The 21,617-nt window shown below is 44.7% G+C and overlaps 1 protein-coding gene across 1 annotated transcript in view; it reads left to right on the forward strand.

Annotated features, from left to right (window-relative positions):
- The first annotated feature begins 8,804 nt into the window (after positions 1–8,804).
- The window catches only part of Slc9a3 (solute carrier family 9 member A3), a 75,379-nt gene continuing 62,566 nt past the window's right edge, over positions 8,805–21,617 (forward strand). The window contains exon 1 of the mRNA XM_040757745.1: positions 8,805–9,203. Within this exon, the coding sequence (XP_040613679.1) occupies positions 8,984–9,203 (220 nt within the window). The 5' untranslated portion in view covers positions 8,805–8,983. The remainder of the gene's footprint in view (positions 9,204–21,617) is intronic.

The raw sequence follows: 21,617 nt of genomic DNA on the forward strand, positions 1-21,617 counted from the left end.
AATACTGAACAAAGCAACACAGTAGGAAGAAAATGGGTCCCAAAAGCAGTCAAAAAAGAGTCAGAGACAGTCCCCACTCCCACTGTTAGAGTCTCACAAGAACGTGAAGTTGCACACCCATAACATACATTTGGAGTGCCTTCAGACCCATGTAGGCTCCCTGATTGTCAATTCAGTCTCAGAGATCCACAGTCAAACCTTAGGTGGAGCTCAGGGAATCCTGCAGAGAGGGACAGGGAGGATTGTAGGAGCCAGAGAGATCAAAGACACCACAAGAAAACCCACGGAATCAACTATTTTCTTAAAGTATCTAGAGTGGACAGCTTTCCCGAGGGGACTTTTCTTATCCAGGTGGTTGACAGGCCCATTTGAATCAACTCCTAAGGAGGGGACAATGGTATGCCTTTGTTCTTCACCAGTAAACCAGCCTCTGTGTAAGGATAATCGAGAGAGAAAGGAGAGAGAGTTTGAGGTGGCAGAGGGAGAGGTAGAGGGGGAGAGAGGGAACAGGCCACGATAGTGCAGGCTTTATGGGGGGTGGAGTATGGAGCATGCACATAGGAAAAATACACGATAGTGGTGCCATGCAACTTGTCATATTGGCCTTTGGTAATCATGATGGTTGAGGGTGGGGTAGGGGACGGGGGAGCACCTGGTTCTGGAATGTGGGCAGTGCTAACATTCAGTGTCTTCACTCTTGTTCATTTTTAGGCCCTCTGAAATGATCAAGAGGACCCAGGTTGCAGGATTATAATGCCATAGGGCCGTAAGAGGGTGAATCGGCTGAGCATAAGAGGAGATGAAATTACAGCAATGGTGGTGCACACAGGTAAAAAGACTAATATACTTAGCGCTGAGATTAAATATAAATAATCACCTCTTCAGTGAAAATCTGAAGGTTCTGTTGTAAGACTTTTCTCCAGAAGGTTTGACTCTGGTTTTATAGATCTTGTAAAGTGGATGAGACATTTGTGGAATTACCAGAAATATACACATAGCATTTAACCCTGATAATAGTATGAGTGCCCATCTGAGCAGTCTTAGGAGTACTCTTTTTGTTTTGTTTGTGTGTGTTTAGGGAAGTGTGCATGAGCACATGTGTGCACTTGTATGTAGAGGCCAGGGGTTGATATCAGGTATCTTCCTCAATTGCTCTCCAATTATTTAGTTATTTATTTATTATTTTATTTTGAGAAATGGTCTTGTAAGCAAAGTCTCAGTAAAGAAGCTGCTGAAATGAGTGCTCCATGAGTAGAGGAAGGATTTTTATTGTAGGTGAACAACCAGAGGCATCTAGAGGAGTCTAGAGAAGAGAGAAAAAGAGGCAGACTGGTCATGGCCAGGACTAGAGAAGCAGGGAGTGGAAATCACGTAGGTTATCTACTGCCTTTTGGGGAGTTGGGGTTCCCTTTGGACCTGACAGGTCTTTGTGCATAGCCCTGGGTGTCTTAAAATTCACTGCACAGACAAGGCTGGCCATGAACTCACAGAGGTCTGCCTGCCTCTGCGTCCAGTGCTGGAACTAAGGGTGTGTGCCACCACACTTGGCTCCACTTGTTTTTGTGCGTTCTGAGGCAGAGTCTCTTGTCTCTCAGTGAACCTGGGGCTCTGCAATTCAACCAAGAGTATCAAGCCTTAGGGATCCTCCTAATAGCTGAGTCCCTAGCATTGCTAGCACTGGGTTACACGTTAAACCTAAACAAAGCAAAAACAAACAAGCAAAAAATAACTAAATATGGGTGTTGAGAATGCAGAGAATCCAGGTCCTCAGTTGGTAAAGTGGCAGACTTTCCCAGGTGAGTCATCTCCCCGGCCCTAAAGATATATGATTTTTTTATTTGGTTTTTTGAGACAGGGTTTCTCTGTATTTGTTTTGGAGGCTGTCCTGGAACTTGCTCTGTAGACCAGGCTGGCCTCGAACTCACAGAGATCTGCCCGCCTCTGCCTCCCGAGTGCTGGGATTAAAGGCGTGCGCCACCACCGCCTGGCACTATATGGTTTTCTATAATTGCTATTTTCATCAGTTGGGCTTCAGAATTAAAAAGGGAAGCAAGAGCTGGGGAGAGGTCTCAGTGGGTAGAAGTGCTTGCCCTACAACCCTGATGGCCTGAGACAAATCTCCAGAACCCATGGTAGAAGGAGAAAACCGACTGCTCAAAGTTTTCCTCTCATCTCCACACGTCTGTTGTGACACATGTGTCAGTACTCACACATGTACATCGCACACACACACACACACACACACACACGTATACGTTATAAGAAACTTTAAAAGAAGAGAAATTTCTTGAGCGATGTCATCTAAAGCCTTCTAAGTATATTTAGTAATAGTTTGAATATGCTAAATGATGTCCTCTAGGGCTATAGATGGAATAAAAGTGGAAACTAAATGGTCATACCAATAGAAAACAATGATTTTTGTAACATAAGTGCTTCAGCACATGATCTAGAGTTTTCATTGTGGCTGTATAAAGGAAGCAAGGGTCGAATAGGACTGAATACAGGCAGTGAGGAGTGACTTTTCAACAAGGGAGGAGAAAACAGTAAAGCGTAACTGCTTACTTAGTAGACTTGTGTGCTGGCCTCTCCATGGTCAGTGGAGGTGTTTCCTTAGGAGAGTATTTCTGTAGTCCTTAGTCGTGGATACTTCATTGGAATTTGTTGAGTCTAGAGATAACTGACTTAAAGATTGGGTCTCTTCATCTCAGAACCTACCTAAACATAAAAAGAGAACCCACCGAAGCATCTCAAAGGGCCTTCAACTGAAAGAGGATCCATCAGCAATTCCCAACCTGTGGGTTGTGACCCCTTTGGGAGTCACATATCAGATATCCTGTATGCCAGATATTTGCATTATGATTCATCACCATAGCAAAATTACTGCTATGAAGTAGCAACGAAATAATTTTATGGTTGGGAGTCACCACAACATGAGGAACTGCAATAAAGGATCATCACAGCATTAGGAAGTTTGAGAACCACTGATCTACATGAACTCTGAGGAGCACAACTGGTAATGTTACCTTCCACGTAAGGCAAGATCCCGGCAAAGTGTTTTAACAGGGAACTGGGGTGCTAGTTAACATAGTCCACCTTCTCCTGACTGAAGTCTCCAAGAGGAATGAAGGAAGTATTTATTTCCCACAGATCTAGCTGTAGAATGAGCGTTCAGGAAAATAAAGAAAGGACTATTATAGCTTTGAAGAGATATGGGAGGCCAGTCTGAGAAATAATTTTAATGAGAGATATTGGGATATTACAAGGTGACATTTTAAAGAGGACTTTACTACCAGAGCAAATATTATTCATGGTTAAGAAAGGCACGAGAGTACTTTAATCTGATTATAGCTGAAGTGTTGGTGAGTGCCCTATACACATGGTAGTAACCTATATCTGGAGCTAATGAGGAGTCATATAAGGACTAAATCATTGCCCCTTGAAAAGAGGTGATCGGGGTCTTTATTATGGGATGTTGTAGGAGGGTTGGATCCCATTTGTTTTAATTATGCCCGTGTGTGATACAGAGAGAAGATATTTAGATGTGGCTAGAAGAGAATGGAGACTAATTGTTATACAGCATAAAGGAAGACTGAAATATCTGATCACAGGAGACCCTCAGCACTGGGATACAGCTATGCACTACTGTATTCAGCTTTAATATAGGTGCTGGGACCCAAACTCAGGTCCTCATGTTTACACAAGAGGTACTTTACCCATTGAGCTATTTCCCATCCCAAGGACAGGGTTTCTTAAATGTTGTAAACTTGTGACTCTTCACACAAAAATTTCACACAAACCTGGATACATGTTTGTGTGTGTTGTGTAAATTGAATATTTTATGATGATAAAACATAAAAAATCTCATTTAAAAACAATTCTTTAGTATATATAATTTTTATTTTATTTAAAATTTATTTTTCATTTTACATACCAACCCCAGTTCCCTCTCCCTCCCCTACTTCTTCCCCTCCTACTTACCTCTCCCCCTTCCCACCTCCCACCCACTCCTCACTGGGGGAAAGACCTTCATCGGGGAGTCAACAAAGTCTAGCATAGTATACATAATTAAGCACCTGTTAAAAAATCATACACTAATGAGATGTGATTTTTATTTTTAAATGAATAATTAAATCTTGCTAAATACTTGACAGTACAGGACATAAAGCAATGTGTTCGTCAGAATTAAGTCTTGTTGTCCTGACACAAACTAGACACACCTGTGAAGAGGGAGTCTCAGTTGAGGAATTGCATCCATCGTATTGGCCTGTGGGCATATTTGTGGGGTATTTTCTTAATTGCTGATTGATGTAGGAGGGCCCAGTCAAAATGCTAAAAGTGTTTTCTATAATTAAACAATTATTTCTTGAAGAGTAGAAATCTCTATATGCATGGCAAAAATGTAGCAACTCATAACATACAGTAATCTTCAATCTTAGTCAAGATATTAATAGGCAGCATTTCTTAGTGTTGTGTGATATGATGGCTTGCACAGTGCAAAATACACATTTTTTTTCCAGAATCAAGGCTGCAGTGAGGTTGGGCAGTGCAACACGGGTCAGCACTGGCAAACACACCCCACGTACAGAATATGTTTGATTTTGAATAAGTTGTAAGAATTGTGTTTCTGCAACCTTTTACTATTGCCGATTTAGTTTGCAGTCCCCATATTCAGTTATCTGTCTTCATATGACATTATGATCCACAGATGAGAAGCTGTGCTTTCAGGTAGGGCACAGGCTGGGATCATCAGGGTTTTCTCAACTCAGAATTCATAAAGGCACTCCCTTAACTGGTTCCTACTGGACTCCTTAAGCCTGCTTTAGCACTCCAGCAAACACAATGCTTATAGGAAAAACTGACACTCAAATGTATGAAGCAAGAATAAAAATTATCAGCCAAACCGCAGAGTCTCCTCTCCTGGGCTGTGTGGCTCTGGCCTGGTCATGCGTTCTGTGCTTTCTGTTCATTTCACAGCATCTGGTGGGTTCCTCTGTTCATTTCACAGCATCTGGTGGGTTCCTCTGTTCATTTCACAACATCTGGTGGGTTCCTCTAGGAGCCACTGGCAGGGAGAACGTTGCTCGTCGTTCAGTACTGTCACTTAGGGAGATTAAAGGACTGTTTGTTTGTTTTTTAATCAAGCTCCCTCCAATTCCTACTCCAAGTCTACCTTCCTCCTCTCTAGCCTACTCTCATCTTGGATCAATCTCAGACCTCATGGGATACTTTTAGTGTAATTCTGAACCCAGAGACAAGTCTGGGTAGAAGTTACATCTTAATACTAGTGAAAGTTCCAGTTCCTGAAAGATGCTCGTTCAACCAATCAGGTATACAAAACATCTTTCATTAAATTAGGTCAAAGTATTTTATAGTTGTGATGCTCCTTGTAGACTGAATAATTTGAAATTTGTTGCTAGCGTATAGAAAAAAACTTGTGTACGTTCTAAGATACTACTAAATCCACATTAGTTCAAGCTCCTGTTTTGAAGAACTTTTGAAGTTTCTCACATAAATAACGATACTAATAAATAGAAATAATTTCCCCTTTTTTTTTTGGTTTTTCGAGACAGGGTTTCTCTATAGCTTTGGAGGCTGTCCTGGAACTAGCTCTTGTAGACTAGGCTGGTCTCAAACTCACAGAGATCTGCCCGCCTCTGCCTCCTGAGTGCTGGGATTAAAGGCATGCACCACCACCGCCCATCGAAATAATTTCACTTTTTACTGCTAAAATGTGTTCTTTTTATGCCTTTCTTTCTTTAAGGCACTAGGACCTTCCACAAGTGGAGTAAAATGACTCAGGTGGATTCCCTTGCTATGTTCCCATTGCAGGTGAAACACTGAATTGTGAACAGTGCAATATCAGCTAGATGTCTTACACCGATGCCTTTTGTTGCCGAGAGATTTTTGTCTTGCATACTTTTTAAAAATTACGTTTATTTTGTGTGCATCTGTGTGCATGTATGTTTGTGTGAAGGTCAATGGACAACTTTTGGCTCTCTCCTTCTACTGTGGGCTCCCAGGATCAAACTGGAGTTTGAGCCATCTTACCAACCCTCACTTGGTATAAATTTTGAATTTCATTAAATGTTCTTTTTTCTCCACTGAGATTGCACATTTTCCCATTTTAATATAGTAAAATACACTGATTTGATTGTAAAATGGCAACATAATCTTGGATTCCTTAAGAACCTCTACTTTTGCTTACAGGTGCTTTGCTGGCAAATGTTTTGTGTCTGTTTCTTGCTGGATGTTGATCTGAAACTTTTTCATAAAGTTTTTTGCTGATTCTTGATATTAGAGTACAAACAATTCTTGATATCAGAGTACAGCTGCCTCACAAATCATGCTGGAAATATCTCTCTCCCAGACAGTTTGGAATATTTATTAAGTGCTGCTATTGTGTCTTCACCAACTTGACAGAACTCATCATTAATACCATCGTACTCTGGATTTGCTTGTGGAAAGATTGACAGCAAATCAAGATTTTAGTAAATCCAGGATTTTTAAATCTGTCTGTTCTGTCAATGTCAATTTTGATAAATTGCAGTATTAAAATTATTTATTTTGCAAGTTGTCATGTTTATCAGAATAAATGTACCCCTGGTCTTTCTGTACTGTCCTATTAAATGTCTGACATTGTCTGGAGGGTCTGACCACAGTGCAGTCAAAGTGAGTCTCTGAGTGTACCCAGTGGGCTTCTCCAAAGTTCTTGAATGCACGCTGATGTTAGTTACCACTGAGGAACTCATTGGCCTTTGCCCTTTAATTATTGCTTGGGCCCGGTTTTACCTACATCACTGGACTCTATTTTTTGTTTTCAAAAGTAGAGTTCCCTGTGCACCATGTGCACCAAAAGTTCTCTTTCCCTAACTCTGGAGACCCTTTCCTTCTGTGGAGGTCCCTGACTTGCTATACTTAGTTCATCTAAGTTTACGATTTAAATGGCTTGTTCCAGTCATTAACAGAAATCTAATACTGCTTTCTCTAACATTACCAGAAACAGAAGTGAAAGTATGTATTTTTCTATGCAAACATTTATCTGTAAGATGATTTTTTTAGTACTGAAGATGGAATTTAGGGCCTATCCCTCGTCTCTGCAAGGTTTTAAAAAATAATGTGTTTTAAAAACTTTACTTTGTAAGGAATGCTAGGCAGACAGGGTGGAACTATTCCTTCTGACTATTCCAGAGGTTGCTCGGGGCCTTCCTTCCCGTTTCTCTCTAGGTCTGGACATGAGCTTAGAATCTAGAATGTCCTTCCCTGTGTTCCTGACAAAGAGCCTGCTGAAAAACCACGCAGTGCCTGTAGCTGTCCTTTGCGCCCTCGCAGGCTTCAGTGTGTCTGGGCAAGATCACTCTCCATTTTGTCATGATGTCTCCTGGAGACTGGCCTCAGGTCAGGTCTCCGTAGCAGCACTGGTGCTCATCTCCCTTGATGTCGCCGGCAACATCCTATTGGTCACGGTCACGGATCCTCTGGATGAAGGTGGTATTTTGTTGAGTTCATAAGCCTGTTGTGGGAGGTTCTCTAAGACTATGCGAATACCTTCTTTCCTCTGAAATTCGCTGCTCGGGTAAAAGTTGCAGGACTATTATGATCCACTTTGATAAATGGAACTTTATTTGGCAGTGGAGGTGTAGGGAGGCATTACACCTCTTTCACAGGCTGCTCTCCTTTGAGTGCTTCCTGTCTCTTTGGAGTGAGATACTCTGTCTCATCTCAAACTTTCTATGTTAGGCTGGAGTTCACCTTTTCCGGAGATTCCAGTTCCTCCTCCTTCTCTTCTTTGTTTGTTTGTTTTTTGTTTTGTTTTCTAGACAGGGTTTCTCCATGTAGCTCTGGTTGTCCTAGAATTCACTCTGTAGACCAGGCTGGCCTCGAATTCAGAGATCGCCTGCCTTTGCTTCCCAAGAGCTGAGATTAAAGGTGTGTGCCACCAAGCCCAGCCCAGTATGCTCCTAGTAGAGAATGATCTCAGAAAACATGATATGATTACTGGATGTGGATTGCTGCACCTGGCATTTTACTTCCTGCCCCTCCCGGGCCAGAAATGGGAGCACATTCATGTGCACACTCAGATTCATGCATACTCACACAACACATGGTTATTTACATCTAGAATTTATTTCCACATACTCTGATTCATTTTGGGTCTAACATGGGTTTCTCCAATTTCAGTATGAGTCATCGTCTCTCTTGTGAATTAGACTTCTCTGATAGTAAGATGCCAGCTGTCCTCAGCAAAGGTCCCATCTCATCAGACTATGTGGGTGACCATCCTTCCATCTCTCATGGACCACGCAACGGGTTATGTGCTGTTTCTGTCCCCTCTTCTGGTATGCTCTGGCTTGACTGTGCAGGGTATACCTCTAGGGACCATGGGGGCAGAGAGCTTACGCTGCAGTAAGGCTACCTGACCTGTTAGTAAGTTGGAGAGTCAGTGGCACCAGGAACCACTTGAATGGAGGGTTCCAAACAGGATGAGGAGTGTTTGGAAAGAGCAAATGCCCTAGGGGCGTCTCAGAAACCTGAGGCTGCACGTGGATGTTGGCATGGATTGGGTGTTATCTGAAGTTTCTCTTGTCTCATGTGGTGCTCCTATCAGGGGCCAAAACCCTTGATAAAGAGCCAATTAAACCCTGCTTCTTCATCTACTGTTATTTTATGTGACAGCAGTAACTAATCTCTGCAGACAGGTGGCCTTTTATCTCCCAGGACGGGGAAGTGGGCAAAGGCTTTGAACTCCTGCCTGGAGGAAGTGGCCTGCTGCTTTGTAGGGAGATGTCTTGAGACGGCAGGAGACATGGGCTGCCTAGAACAAGACTGGGCCTGTGGTCAGTAAAGGGGAGGGCCTAGGCAGAGGAGGGGGAGCCGGCTGTCCCTCTGATAGCTATAGAGCAGCTGGGCACGCACCTTTCCAGATCAGGATTGCCTGTGGAGAAGCTCGGGTAGAAACTCAACCTTGTGGAGCATACTCCCCAACATGTGGACATGGGAGTCAGACATTCTGTGCGTCCTTGTTCTGCTGGCCTGGCTGGTGGGTAGTGTTTACCCCCAGGCACTTTCTGGCCCAGGCCTGGGTCCAGAGCTTCTCCATCATTGGAACAACAGTGGGTACTCAGTGGTCAGTCTACAGTGGATCTCTGTACGGGCTCCCTTCCTCACCACTTCATGGACCTTGGTGGCTCTTTTCTCTGCCCTAGGTAAGCAGCCTACACTGGCTTGAGGTTTTTGTTCTATGTTCATTAACAGAGCTTTTTTCTATTTTCATGTTCTTCTTACTAGGTATCATGAATAGTCTAGTAGCCTTACTCTTCCCATACAGGGATGGATCTCCAAAGCCCTGATATGCACCTATTGGCCCTTGTCACTCAGTGATTTTTCTCAAGGTTTCACAGAGATCCAGACGCCCTCTGGGCACTCAGTCCACACAATCTCTCAGCTGGTCAGGAAAAAAAGTGGGGGCTGCACTTTGAAGCCTGTTAGATATTTTTTGAGGGGACACTGAAGTGAAATGTGTTCTTGTTACACTGGGTTGCGTAGCCCCTGAGTACATACAGATGCTGTACAGCAATCCCTTATCCACAGTTGGGTAAGGGCCCTGTGCCCGGCTGCTGTCCATCTGTGTACAAACTGCACAGAGGGTCGTGTCCCTTGCATATGGTCAGTTGTCCTTCCTATCTCATCTCCAGCAAGAAGGCTCCTGCATTCTAAGGAGTAGATGGGGAGAAGGAGCAAGCCTTAGCATCACCCAGCCCTCAGCCATGTCCTCCTTTCTAGGGGGAAGTTATAGGGCTGAAATGGATTGCTTTACTTCTGTCTATCCAACTGAGCGTGTGTTGCACATCTTTAAAGTTTTGCTAGTCAAGTTGTGACTAGCAAAGTTTCTACAAGTTTCAGTTGTGAAAACTGACTGATTTTACCTAACTTGCAAAGAATTATTGATGCCACCTGGCCACGTATCATCCGTCTCCCAATGTCTTTCATCACAGGACATGCTCCCTGCCCGCAATCCCAGTCAGTCCTGTTCACATTGATGTTGCTTCTGTTGCAATAAGACTACCCAATCTCATTTCCTGCGGACCTTGCATCTGTATTGTCTTATGACCAAAAAGGCCTTATTGTGTCTACAATGGATCTGCACTGGCTCCCCAGAAACTTCTTCATCTCCCTTATGTGGTGGCAGGGCATTAGATCAGGAACAGGATCCAAAGTCAGCAGAGTTCCTTTTCAGAAGTTGTTTATGTTTTAGTTTGTATTATTATTCAATGAGCAGAGCACTTACTGGGCAATCATGAAGACCTGAATCTGATCCACAAAGCCCACATTAAAAAGTTAATGTGCTAGCCAGGCAGTGGTGGTGCACACCTTTGATCTCAGCACTCAGGAGGCAGAGACAGGCAGATCTCTGTCAGTTCAATGCCAGCCTGGTCTACGGAGCAAGTTCCAGGACAGCCTCTAAAGCTACAGAGAAAGCCTGTCTTGAAAAACCAAAAGAAAAAAAAAAAAGGAGAAAAAGTTAATGTGCTCTTGTAACACCAGTGCTGAATGGTGGCTCATTAGTCAACTAGCCTCCCCTAATCAGAAAGCTATAATCCCCAGTGAGAGACGCTATCCCAAAACAGGTGGCTGGCCTCTGACCTCTGGCCTCCTCCACACTCATGTATTCATATATGTACCTGTATGTACATAATAGACACTATGATCAAAGTAATTCAGAGAGAATAGTTTATTTCATCTACAGCTGTTGTCCACAAGAATAGGTACACATTCAGAGAAGTCACAGCAAGGAACCTGGAGGCAGTTGGGCTGGAGGGTGAAGTTTGAGAAGAGCTACCCAGCACTGGATCAAGTGTAGCAGGAGATCGTAGCGTGTCCTTACAGAACTTTGTTTCCTACATATGAATCTCTGCTCAGTTTTCTGAGCTGTGCTCAGCTTCTTCTGGTTTAATTTAAATGTATTAAAACGTGAAACTAATCTGCTGTAAGGCTTTTCCTTTGTGACTTTGCATGGTGCAGTGGTACTTTTCCACTAACCTACCTCCCCCGAAGCCCACAGTTCTTACTAAGCTGTTGTTTTAACAAGTCTGCATATGTTTGTTCCGTTAATGATAAGCTAGTTGGTCATTTTAAAGTATGTGGAGTGATGCCCTTGGAAGACCTTGTTTCTCTCCAAGTGTGTCAGGAACCCAGGACCTCCCAGCATGCTGCCATATTGGAGGAAGTACAGGGTCACAAAGGATCAGAGAGCCGGGTCTCCTGCCTATAATATTGCTGACAGCAGCCTCAAGGGTGCTCCGGGGGCTTGTGTGTGTATAAAGAACTGTGCTCGGCACAGGACCACCCAATACGGGAGGTGACTATGGGAGAGGCTGCAGGCACACTCACTCCCTGTCAGCCCAGAGCACAGGTGTGCTGTAGGATGTCTTATACAGCCTGTGAAGTAGTCTTCCTGGAGGAAGTGAGGGAAGAGCATGTTTACCTACCAGGGATGCCTGTGCTTCCAGGGATTTGACTCTTCTTCCTACCTTTCAGCATTTGGCCTCCTGAACTCTGGCTCCTCAGGGAGAGAACTCTGCCCTTGAGCCTAGATGCAACCATACTATTTTTCTCTTCCTCATCATTCCCTTTAATCCAACTGAATACCAACATTTGGGGACAGTCTACAATATCAGAGAGGCTGCAGAAACCATCATTTTACGGAGGGTCTCAGGCCTGATCCTCAAGTCCCCAGCTAGGGAGGAAGAACTGGGTTTCAAGGATGAGAACTCCTCTGAAGGCTCTTGCTCACCAATCTTTACCTGAGGTCCTCAGAGTTCCTGAGAACAGGAAGCAACTCCTCCTGACTACACAGTCCCCTTCAATTGTTTTGTTTTCATTGACATGTATTAAGTATACTCATTTGTGGCATTCTGTGTGATATTTCCACACATGTACACAGTGTGCACTGATCAAATCCAGCCTCCGTTCATTCTCCCTCCTTTGCTCCAACCTCTAGTAAACACTCCAACATCCAGATTGACATTTTAAGGCTCCACATAAGCAAGAATAGGTGCACATGTGTCTGGCTCCTCTCTGTCGCACCTGCTGTGCGGCCTGCATCCGAGAATATAGCGAGGTGGTCGGGATAGATGACACAGAGACCGGTCGGTTGCTTTAAGAAAACTTTATGCTTCCCAAGTCAGCTTAGGAGGAGACCCCAGTCCGCTTAGGAGAGCTCTCAGGAGAAGTCTCCCCAAGAAAAAGGAGCTTCCCTTTTTAAGGACTTTTGCCATCCATTTACATACCATTCTTTCCTCCTGGCTGGTGGTCTAATCTCTGGCCCCAGAATCGGGGAGACACCACAGGGAAACAGGAAGAGGCATCTAGCCGTAGGGGGTGTGAAAGGCATGGTATTTCAGTGAGCAAGCCCTATCTGAGCCCTAAAGCACTGAATTGTTTTCAGTAAACATTACATAGATGCCTGCTCCCAGGCCGAAGGGGAAGTGGGTTTCTGCTCAAGGTCTGGTGTCCCCACACCTCTCTGTTAACATGTCTTGCGGCTTTATGTATTTTGCTGAAAATGTCAATATTATTATGTCTTAATAATATTCCATTATATATGACACTTCATTTGTCTATTTTTCTATCGATGGACACCTTCCCAGGCAGACTCCACGTCTTAGCCCTTGAGAATAGTACAACAAATGCAGGTGTGCAGGTGTCTCTCTAGTGTGATGATTTAACTTCCTTTGGATATGTAGGCAGATAGCAGAATCACACGATAGCTCCTGTGTTTTGGGGGCCTTCATAATGTCCTCCGTACTAGTTTACGTTCCCGGCACCCTTGTGTGAGAGTTCAATCCCCACACCCTCACCAGTATGTTTTTTATATGTCAATAACAAACTTGCTGAGAAAAAAGGTCATAACATCAATCACATTTACTATAACCATAAAAATAATTAAAATAAAACCAAGAATAAATTTAACCAAGGATTTGAAGGACCTCTACAATGGTAATTAAAGAATTCCGATGAAAGAAAATAAAGAAGCAAAAAAGTGGAAAGGCCTCCCATGTTTAGTGAGTTAGCAGCAACGCTATTCCTGTATACACTGCCAAGAAATTTGCATAATCAACATACTCTCCCATCAAAACACCAATGACATTCTTCATAAACTAGAAAACTGATTTTAACATTTATAAAGACACTCAGAATCAGAATAGCCCCCAAAGATCAATCCTGAGTAAGAACAGCCATGCTGGAGACATCACAATCCTTGGTCTTAAGCTACATAACAGAGAAAGAGTAACAAAAACAGTGTGGTATCACATGGAAATAGACATGAAGATGAATGGAGCAGAACAGGGAGTCTGGGAATAAACCCACCAAGCTATAGCCAACTGAATCTCAACAAGGGCACCTGAAATATACATTGGTAAAACAGGATCTTCAACAAGTGATACTGGGAAACTGGGTATTCATATGTAGAAGATTGGAATTTGATCACCATCTTTCATCTTGCCCAAATATACATGCATACATACATACATACCTACATGCCTGCATACATACATACAGAATCAAATACCAAAGTATAAGATCTGAAACTCAGGACAGGCTATATCTGGAAAACCTCCTGTCTAACCTATGCTAAGTCCTGTATTCTGTCCCTAACCCTGAGAGAAGAGGGGGGAGCAGGAGCAGCATCAGCATAAGAAGAGGAGGAGGAAGGCGGGGGGAGGAGAATATGAGAAACTAATTGCTAGAGGAAAACAGGGAAGTGTTTTTTATATAGGGCAGTAGAATTGAAGCAGGAATTGAAGATGGGACTGCATCTACACTAAAAAGTCTCTGTACAGTAAAAAAAAAAATCATGGGAGAAGATCTTTGTTAAGTATTCGCTTGATTGATACATGCAAAGGGTGGTGTCTAGTCATGCCCAGAGTCTGGGCAAGGCTAGGTCTATGCAGGGCTGGGTTTGTTCATGGTGGAGTCTGGAAGTGCTGGATCTGGGGTAGAGACTTGCCTCGACATACACAACAAAGCTTGCCATATTCTCAGCAAGACTGTCCATCACATCGCCTGTGTGCGCATGTGGGCCACCAATGGCTCTCCTTCCAAGGGCCTCTACTATGCCACAGCCAGCAGGGGGCAGGCAGTCACCTCTTCAGGGCCACCAGCAGTGAGCTCAGGGGGACTCTGTTCTACTGATCACTTTTTTTTTTAATTTGTCTTGGGATCATATTACTCATGTCGTTTTTCCCCCCTCTATTTGATTTTTATCAGAAATTATGATTAGAAGTCAGAAGCCACAGCTGAAAAGAAAATCACCCTTGGGAAGGGTGAGGCGGGTTAAGGATGAGAGCCTGCGGCCTTCTCCTCAGCCTCACCTCCCCATGCTGTGGGCTTGAGAAAACAGTAGGATACGAGGAGCCAGGACTTCTCAGAGCTTCAGTGTCTGTAGCCTCTGACCCCACTCACCCCATGGATGTAGCTGCAGACGCCGAGGCAGCTTCCTGGCTGCGCCATGTCCTGCATACAGCATTCTGCCTGGCTTCTCTGTCAGAGCTCAGAGAGGACGTGCTTCTAGGTGCCATGCTGAGGTGGAGGCTTACTTACCTGGCACTCTTCTGTCTCTATCTGGGGCCTTGTGCCACTTTTCAACATGACTCTAAGGTTGGAGATTTTTGTAGCACTGGCAGGTTTCTAGGCTGGTGGCAGAGGTAGTGGAACAGCGGGATGGCTCATGGCTTAGCATCCACAGCCTGTAGCTCCTCTGTGGTTCCTGTTCCTCCAAGACTAGCAAGCACCGGCCTGTCCAAGACTCCAGTGGTTCAAGCCTCAGCCCAGGGCAAGTTAGGACACTCAGACTTGGCCACGGTTCCACTGCAGAGTGCGGCAGGCCTCAAGCCTGTGTTCACACTGGCGTGAAGTTCAATCTCGTACGCATTCCTTCCCCATTCCTACCATCCAGGCTGGACCCTCATCTTCTGGTGGCCCAGAAACCCTGCAGAGAGAAGGCTGCCCCACCACAGAAATGTCTCCAGGGGCCCAGACCCAGCCTGCAGGTGACTGGCTCTCTTTAACCTGCAGCTGTTTCTCACTATGTATCCTGAAGCTGTTTTCACCTTCACACCATAAAGGATTTTGTTGTTATTTTGAGTTTTGTTCTTGATGTTTGGCTATCCCTTTATGCCTGTGAGTGTGTGTATGTGCTGGTGTGTGTGTGTGTGTGTGTGTGTGTGTGTGTGTGTGTGTGTGTGTGTGTACATGAACATGTGTGGAAGCCACAGGCTATGTGGTTATATTGGATATCTCCCTTTATGTCTGTCTATCTTAATTTTTGAGCAAGAACTCTCAATGAACCTGGAGATCACTGACTGGCTAGACTAGCTGGTCAGTGAGCTCCAAGCCTGTCTATACTTGGACTCCTGAATACTGGGATTACAGACTCATGCTAGTACAACCAGTTTTCCCATGGGTGCTGAGGATCTGTACTGAAGTTCTCATGCCTCCCAAGACAAGGGGTTTACTGAATGAGCCATCTCCCCAGCTCCTGAACTTTGGCTTTTTTCAGACACAGTCTTGCAACGTAGCCCCGACTGGCCTCACACTCACTGTATAGACCAGGCTGACCTCAAACTTATGGAAATCCTCCTTCCTCTGACTCCTAGATGCTGGAATTATAGGAATGTGCCACCATATTGACCATACCGTTTGTTTGAGACAGGAGCAATTGCAGCCACAAGCAAGATTTTTTACTTCCCTTCCCCCATGGGTCCTGCATGGACACAACCAGGAGCCGTGCCCAGTTGAACTTGGCCTTTCCCACACGTAATTGCCTTATATGGATTGGTAATACAGTGGACACTGGTTATGTTTCTGTGTGTACAAAGAGCCCCTCTCATTGGTGGTGAGCAGATGTTTGGTGGGAGCTTTAGGGATTCACACCTAAGGGTCAGGTGCGGGATCCCCAGAGTCAGAACTGCTTGCAGCATGGCTGGGAATCCGAGCAGAAGATCTCGCTTCTGTTCTCCAAACAACCAGTGAATGCAGGTTCTTCCAGGGGCACTATCAGCTTTTCCTCCTTAAGTGGAGAGGCAGTTCCCTAGGGTTCTCGGTCTGTAGGGTTAAGTCACCAGCTTCCCCGGCTGCTGCACGTTAAGATATGGTTCCCCAAGGCAGATTGCCCAGTTGCCATAGCCGCCCCGTGCTGACTGGAATTGCTGTGCTGATTATTCAGGAGATAGCAATGTGTGGAGGCAGCATTGTCCCTGGCTGTGCACGCGGAAGCAGAGCCTCACTGAAGTGCAAGGTCACCCAGTGAGGTGGCCACACGTCATCTAGAGCCCACTCCAGTGTTTGTCTTCCGTAACCTCCCAGGCACCCCAGAAGAGGCTGGCTGCTGAGTGTCTTTTCTATTTTTAGTTACCTTGTTCTATGTTGAGGTTGGTTTTATAACTTGCTTGAAATTTCTCTGGGAAGTAGGTACACCCTAAATAAATAAGGTGCCCTGTGATTTGGTGAAAGGCAATATTCGTTTATTTCCCCTGTTGTAAAAATGTTCTACAATCTGAGTGAAGCAATAGTTGACAACCTGGGAGATGCCCCGGGAGGTGGAAACAGCACTTTCTGGTCTGCACACAAAACTCAAAATGAGAGGAGGGTTTCTAGGAAGAGCAGAACAAGGCTGGACACCCCTTTTGCCTGATTTCCAGTTCCTCTTTCGGTGTGTCAGCACAGCTTCCTCAGCTTAGCCATGTGCAGAACGAACAGGAATTGGGGAGGGGGGAGGCGCTCAGGGGGCAGCATGCACCTCCCACGTGACACTTACTTACTAACTGCCATCAGCAGCTTTGCTGAGGTTACACTATGTTTTCCTACCAGAGCCCGGGCTCCTCTTTCCCTAATGGGTTCTTTTCCTCCTGCACACATAGCTTAGGAGGAGAGATGTAAAGGTTTGGACCTTGTACTAGGACAGGAATGAGTGGAGATTTATTCTGGCAAGGGTCACTGAGATCTGCATAGCACTGGATTGTGGAGGTCATTTTCTTTTAATGTAAGAACTAATATAAAGTTCCTCACTCACGCACTTTTTATTTAACAGCTTTACTGAGGGGCAATTGACATACAATCAAGCATATAAAGCATCAATTCCATGTTCTGACATGTGTCTCCACTGGAGAAAATACCACCATAAACAAGATAAGAGATGTCTTCATCACCCGCAGGGCTGTGTGCCTTCGAGTTCCCTCCCTGTTCATGGCCCATCTCAGCACAGCCAAACTGGCTCACCCTGTCACTGACAACAAGTTCTCATCTTCTGTAACTCTTACAGAAATGTGATTATGCACTGTAACTGTTAAATTTTGGTCTTTCGGCCTTCACTAAGAAGACCTGTTCTGAGATTCAGCTCTGATCACCACACAGCCTCAGCCCCGATCACAGGCCAGTTGTATTCCACTGTTCTGAGATTCAGCTCTGATCACCACACAGCCTCAGCCCCGGTCACAGGCCAGTTGTATTCCACTGTGGAAGTGCACCACGACCCTTCATCCTAATTGTGTTCTCGTGAATTCTTCCCAGCTTTGACTTTAGCCACTCTCATTTTCTTTGATTAGGACCGACACAATGTGGGTTTCCCTCCAGACTAATTTTATCTTAACTTGTGTGGCTTTTTGCTTGTTTGTTTTCCATTTACTTTTTGTAAGAAGCAGATGATTGGGCCTTAGATGTCCCCACCTCCAACTTGACACTTTTTTTGTAGTGTTTAAACCATTTGTGCTTAGTGTGATTATGAAAGGTAGAGTTTAAAGAAGTATTTTTTTTGTTTTCTATTTGTCGCATCCACTCTTTGTTATCTTTTATTTTGTTTTCTTTCTTCCGATGGTTCTTTGGGGTTTGGTTTTACTTTTGTTGTATTAGACTCTATGATGCACATCTACGATTAATCACAGTTTATCATCAAGTGACAACATTGAGCTGAGGATCTTAAAACAGTTTTCCATTCCTTCTCTTCTGGCCTTTGTGCTGTCTCTGTCGCACACTTTTTCTACACATGCTATAATGCTATCTGTTATACAGTGATACTTGGCTTCTCGTATCTTAGAGATCTTGCTACACAGTGCCTGATGTCCAGTGTCTTGAAAACTTCATGTTTTATTTCTGAGCCTTTCCTTGGTTCAGACCCCTGGTGGTGTAATCCTGGTCCTAGCTACTCCTTACTTGGAAGGGCCCACAGCTAAAATAGTTGTTAAAAATATCGTACTTAAAAAATAGCTTTTTTCTCTCTCTCTCTCTCTCTCCCATGTCCTCTGTATTCAATGTAAACTGGAAACTTTAGGCAAAAAGTGAAAGTTAATAAAAGTAAATACAGTGTATCCTAAACCTACAGTAAAGCCAGATGCATGTCTGCCCAGATATTTTTTTTGCGCACATCTGTATATGATATTACTTTTCTATTTAATGACAATCACCATGAATGCAAGTCTGAGGTTTTTTTTTTTCCTCCTGAAATCACATAGTTTTCCTACCCTTAAAATTCAGTTATAGAATTACTTATTTATAGTTTTTTTATTTTCTGGGTTCACATAAGGGCCCATATTGACTAACAGAGCTTCAGGTCCATGAGTGCTGGGCTGATGGGGAAGTAGGTCAGGAAGGAGCTAAAAGCCCAGAAATAGATGATGGTTCATGTGGGCCCTAGCATGTCACAGAAGTGGCACCATATATCTATGGAAATTGGACTACTCTCCTTAAGGTGGTGTGGCTGTCAGCTGGCCATTCACAAACTGTCAGACAGGGACCACACTCCATTCCTTCTGTCGAGGTACACCGCATGGCAATAGATGTGTGTATAGCCAGTGGATTGCCAGGATGGCCTTTCTCCCCCTTTTACTTTGACAACTCATACCCTCTAGAGGACACACCTGAATCTGGGACCTGTGGGAAGTCCTACTGCCTGGGTTGGTGCTACATCAAGTTATCATGCTCCTGAACTATGAGGACATTGACCTGGAGCTTTTCCAGGGTGAGCACTCCATCTTTTTTTATCTTAGTTTCCACCATCATCAAAGCAGAGGTCTGTTGTCTACTGCTGAACCTCAGCTTTACCCCCCGATAGTCAGTAACCCTGGGCTGCAGCTGTCAGACTGACATCTAGCAGTGTTGATATGAATGGGCTTTAAGCTGTTAAGAAAGTGGGGTCTGTTTTAGTTATCTGGCATGCAAAATAGCCTCATGTCGGTAATTCTAGTGTTTAGTCTGTGAAATACCTAGAACTCTAACTTACGGCAGCTCCCTCCTTCCCTACGTCCCATGGCTCTTTAAAGACCCCCACAGCAATGTCTGTTCTACACCTTCTGAACTGATGATCTTATTTCTCCCTGTGGGCTGAGAACCTCTAGCTGAACTCTTGAGAGCCTCTTGCCCCTCCACACAAACTGAGGTCTTAATCTGTTTGTAGAAGGAGGAGGATATAAGCAAGAGATGTGCTCTAAGCAGCGAGAGGGCCTGGACCCGAGGAAGCTGGGTTACGCTGTGAAGGGGCCTTTTCTGCCTTATTCAGGAGCAGGAAGTTTGTGCGGCTGTCTGAGCGGCAGGAATAATCAGATGTCACAAAGTCCAAGCCTTGTAATTCTGTGAACTTTATTAGTAGGAGTGGCTGTCTCCCTACATGTTCACCCCATCCTAAACTCATTGAGGCACGAGCATACGATGTCCCAGCCCAGAGCAAGTCTGATGAGTGCATGAGGCTCTGAGCCTTGGCCTCCAGTGGGGGAAAGGGCAGAGGACAGGGAAGAGTGAACAGGAAGACCTTCAAGTCTGGCTCCTCGGGACTGGAGCTGTTGGTGTGTGGGGTCCTATTGGCACACTGTTACTGTGCTGTCACTGTGTGACCCAAGGTCCCACTGAGACACCCATACTTCAGACTAAAACCCCCAGCAAAATCATAGGGTTTCTTTAATGTCAATGTTGAGGTCATACCAGGACAGGTGTGGCCTTGAGTGGACTTTCCTCCTGATAAGCCCCTGGCAGGGACCAACAAAGTGACTTTCCTCTACCTCCTATACCTCCCCTTCCCGGTATCTTCCCAATGCTGTCCAGCTTTCCAGAAACTACGGAGACTGGAAAAGAGCTTAGACTTATGATTCTAGGCCTACTAGATAACAAGGGGCTTACAGACCAGTTCAAGCTGTAGGCATAGAATCTGTAAGCTTCATAGATGACTGTACATCAGTGAGGTTGGGAGGGAAGGGTACCTGAAGCCTGAAGCATTGAGCACAACTGTAGTCCCTGACTTTGTCCGAAGAGGGAAGGAGACTCCTTAAATTGCTTGAATAGAAAGCTAGTCTTCTACCTCAGTCCTGTTCTCAAGTAATCTGTGGTTATCTTGGTTTTGCTAGTAGGCAGTCAAAGGCACACACTAGCCTGAAGTCATCCATAGAGTGCAGGCCCTCTGACCACTTGGGCAGCTAGCCAGTGATGACCACTGGTTATAAAACCACTGAGATACTTTAAAACTATAAACTATAAAACTCCTTTCAGTAGTGATGACAGGGTGTGGACAATCAAGGGAGGGGGTAGAAAAGTCTAAGACTAGAGAGGAGATTTGCTGGTCTGAAGAGATTATTGGAGCAGATTTTTGAAGCATGAGAATATGTGTCCCAACTCAGAGCACATGCTAAACCTTCACCTTGAGGCAGAACCTTTTGCCATCAGGCAACCCTGGGTGCCCACAGATGGCATCACGCATGGAAGAGACACCTGAGCAGCTAGTCAGGAGCTTTGCTCTGTCAGTGCTCCATGCTGATCAGGGTCCTGCACTAACCAGGGCTTGTCAATGAACTTACCTGGCCCCTAACCACCAGGGACTTCAACAGGGATACCCAGATACTACACATTTAGAGAGACAGAGTTGGGGTTGGGGTTGGAGAGGCAGTTCAGATGATAAGGTGCTTGCTATGCAAGTAGGGGGACCTGAGTTTTATTCCCAACACCCAGGTAAAAAACCAGGTGTGGGGGTGTGCACTTCTAATCCTAGTGTTAAGGAGGCACAGACAGGCAGATCCCCCAGGCTCTCAAGCCAGCCAGCCTAGTCTTATTGGTGAGACTCAGGGTCCAGTGAAGAGGTTCTTTATTATATGAAAAGATGGACAATTTATGAGGATGGCGTCTGGCTTCCACACGCACAGGTACATACATGAAATATGCTTGCATATATACAAACACACATGAAATACAGCAGGAAAAGGAGAAAGAGATAGAACATATACAGGAAAGAAAGAGTACAGAGAGCTACATGTATCTGGAATCCCAGTACATGGGAGTCTGCAACTAGAAGATTTTGAGTTTGAGGCCAGCCTAGGATACATAGCAAGATCGTGATTCAAAAGGCCAGACAAGCAAACAAGCAAAATACAGCAAAGAAGGACAAGGCCTGTTTATTCATTTATGGTTTGTTTGAGGACTTGGGATTTTTGAGGACAGGACCAGCCTGCTCTAAGCATGGGCCCCTCTACTTTGGCCTCGGGGTAGACTCATTTCATATCTTTTGGGCCCTATGTAGCCTGTGAGACAGTGGGGCTTCCCTTATGGCCTACCTAGACAGAACCTTGGAAGGGATTAGCCACCAT

Source organism: Mesocricetus auratus, unplaced genomic scaffold (assembly GCF_017639785.1).
Source record: "Mesocricetus auratus isolate SY011 unplaced genomic scaffold, BCM_Maur_2.0 Super-Scaffold_100015, whole genome shotgun sequence".
In the NCBI taxonomy this organism is placed as follows: domain Eukaryota; kingdom Metazoa; phylum Chordata; class Mammalia; order Rodentia; family Cricetidae; genus Mesocricetus; species Mesocricetus auratus.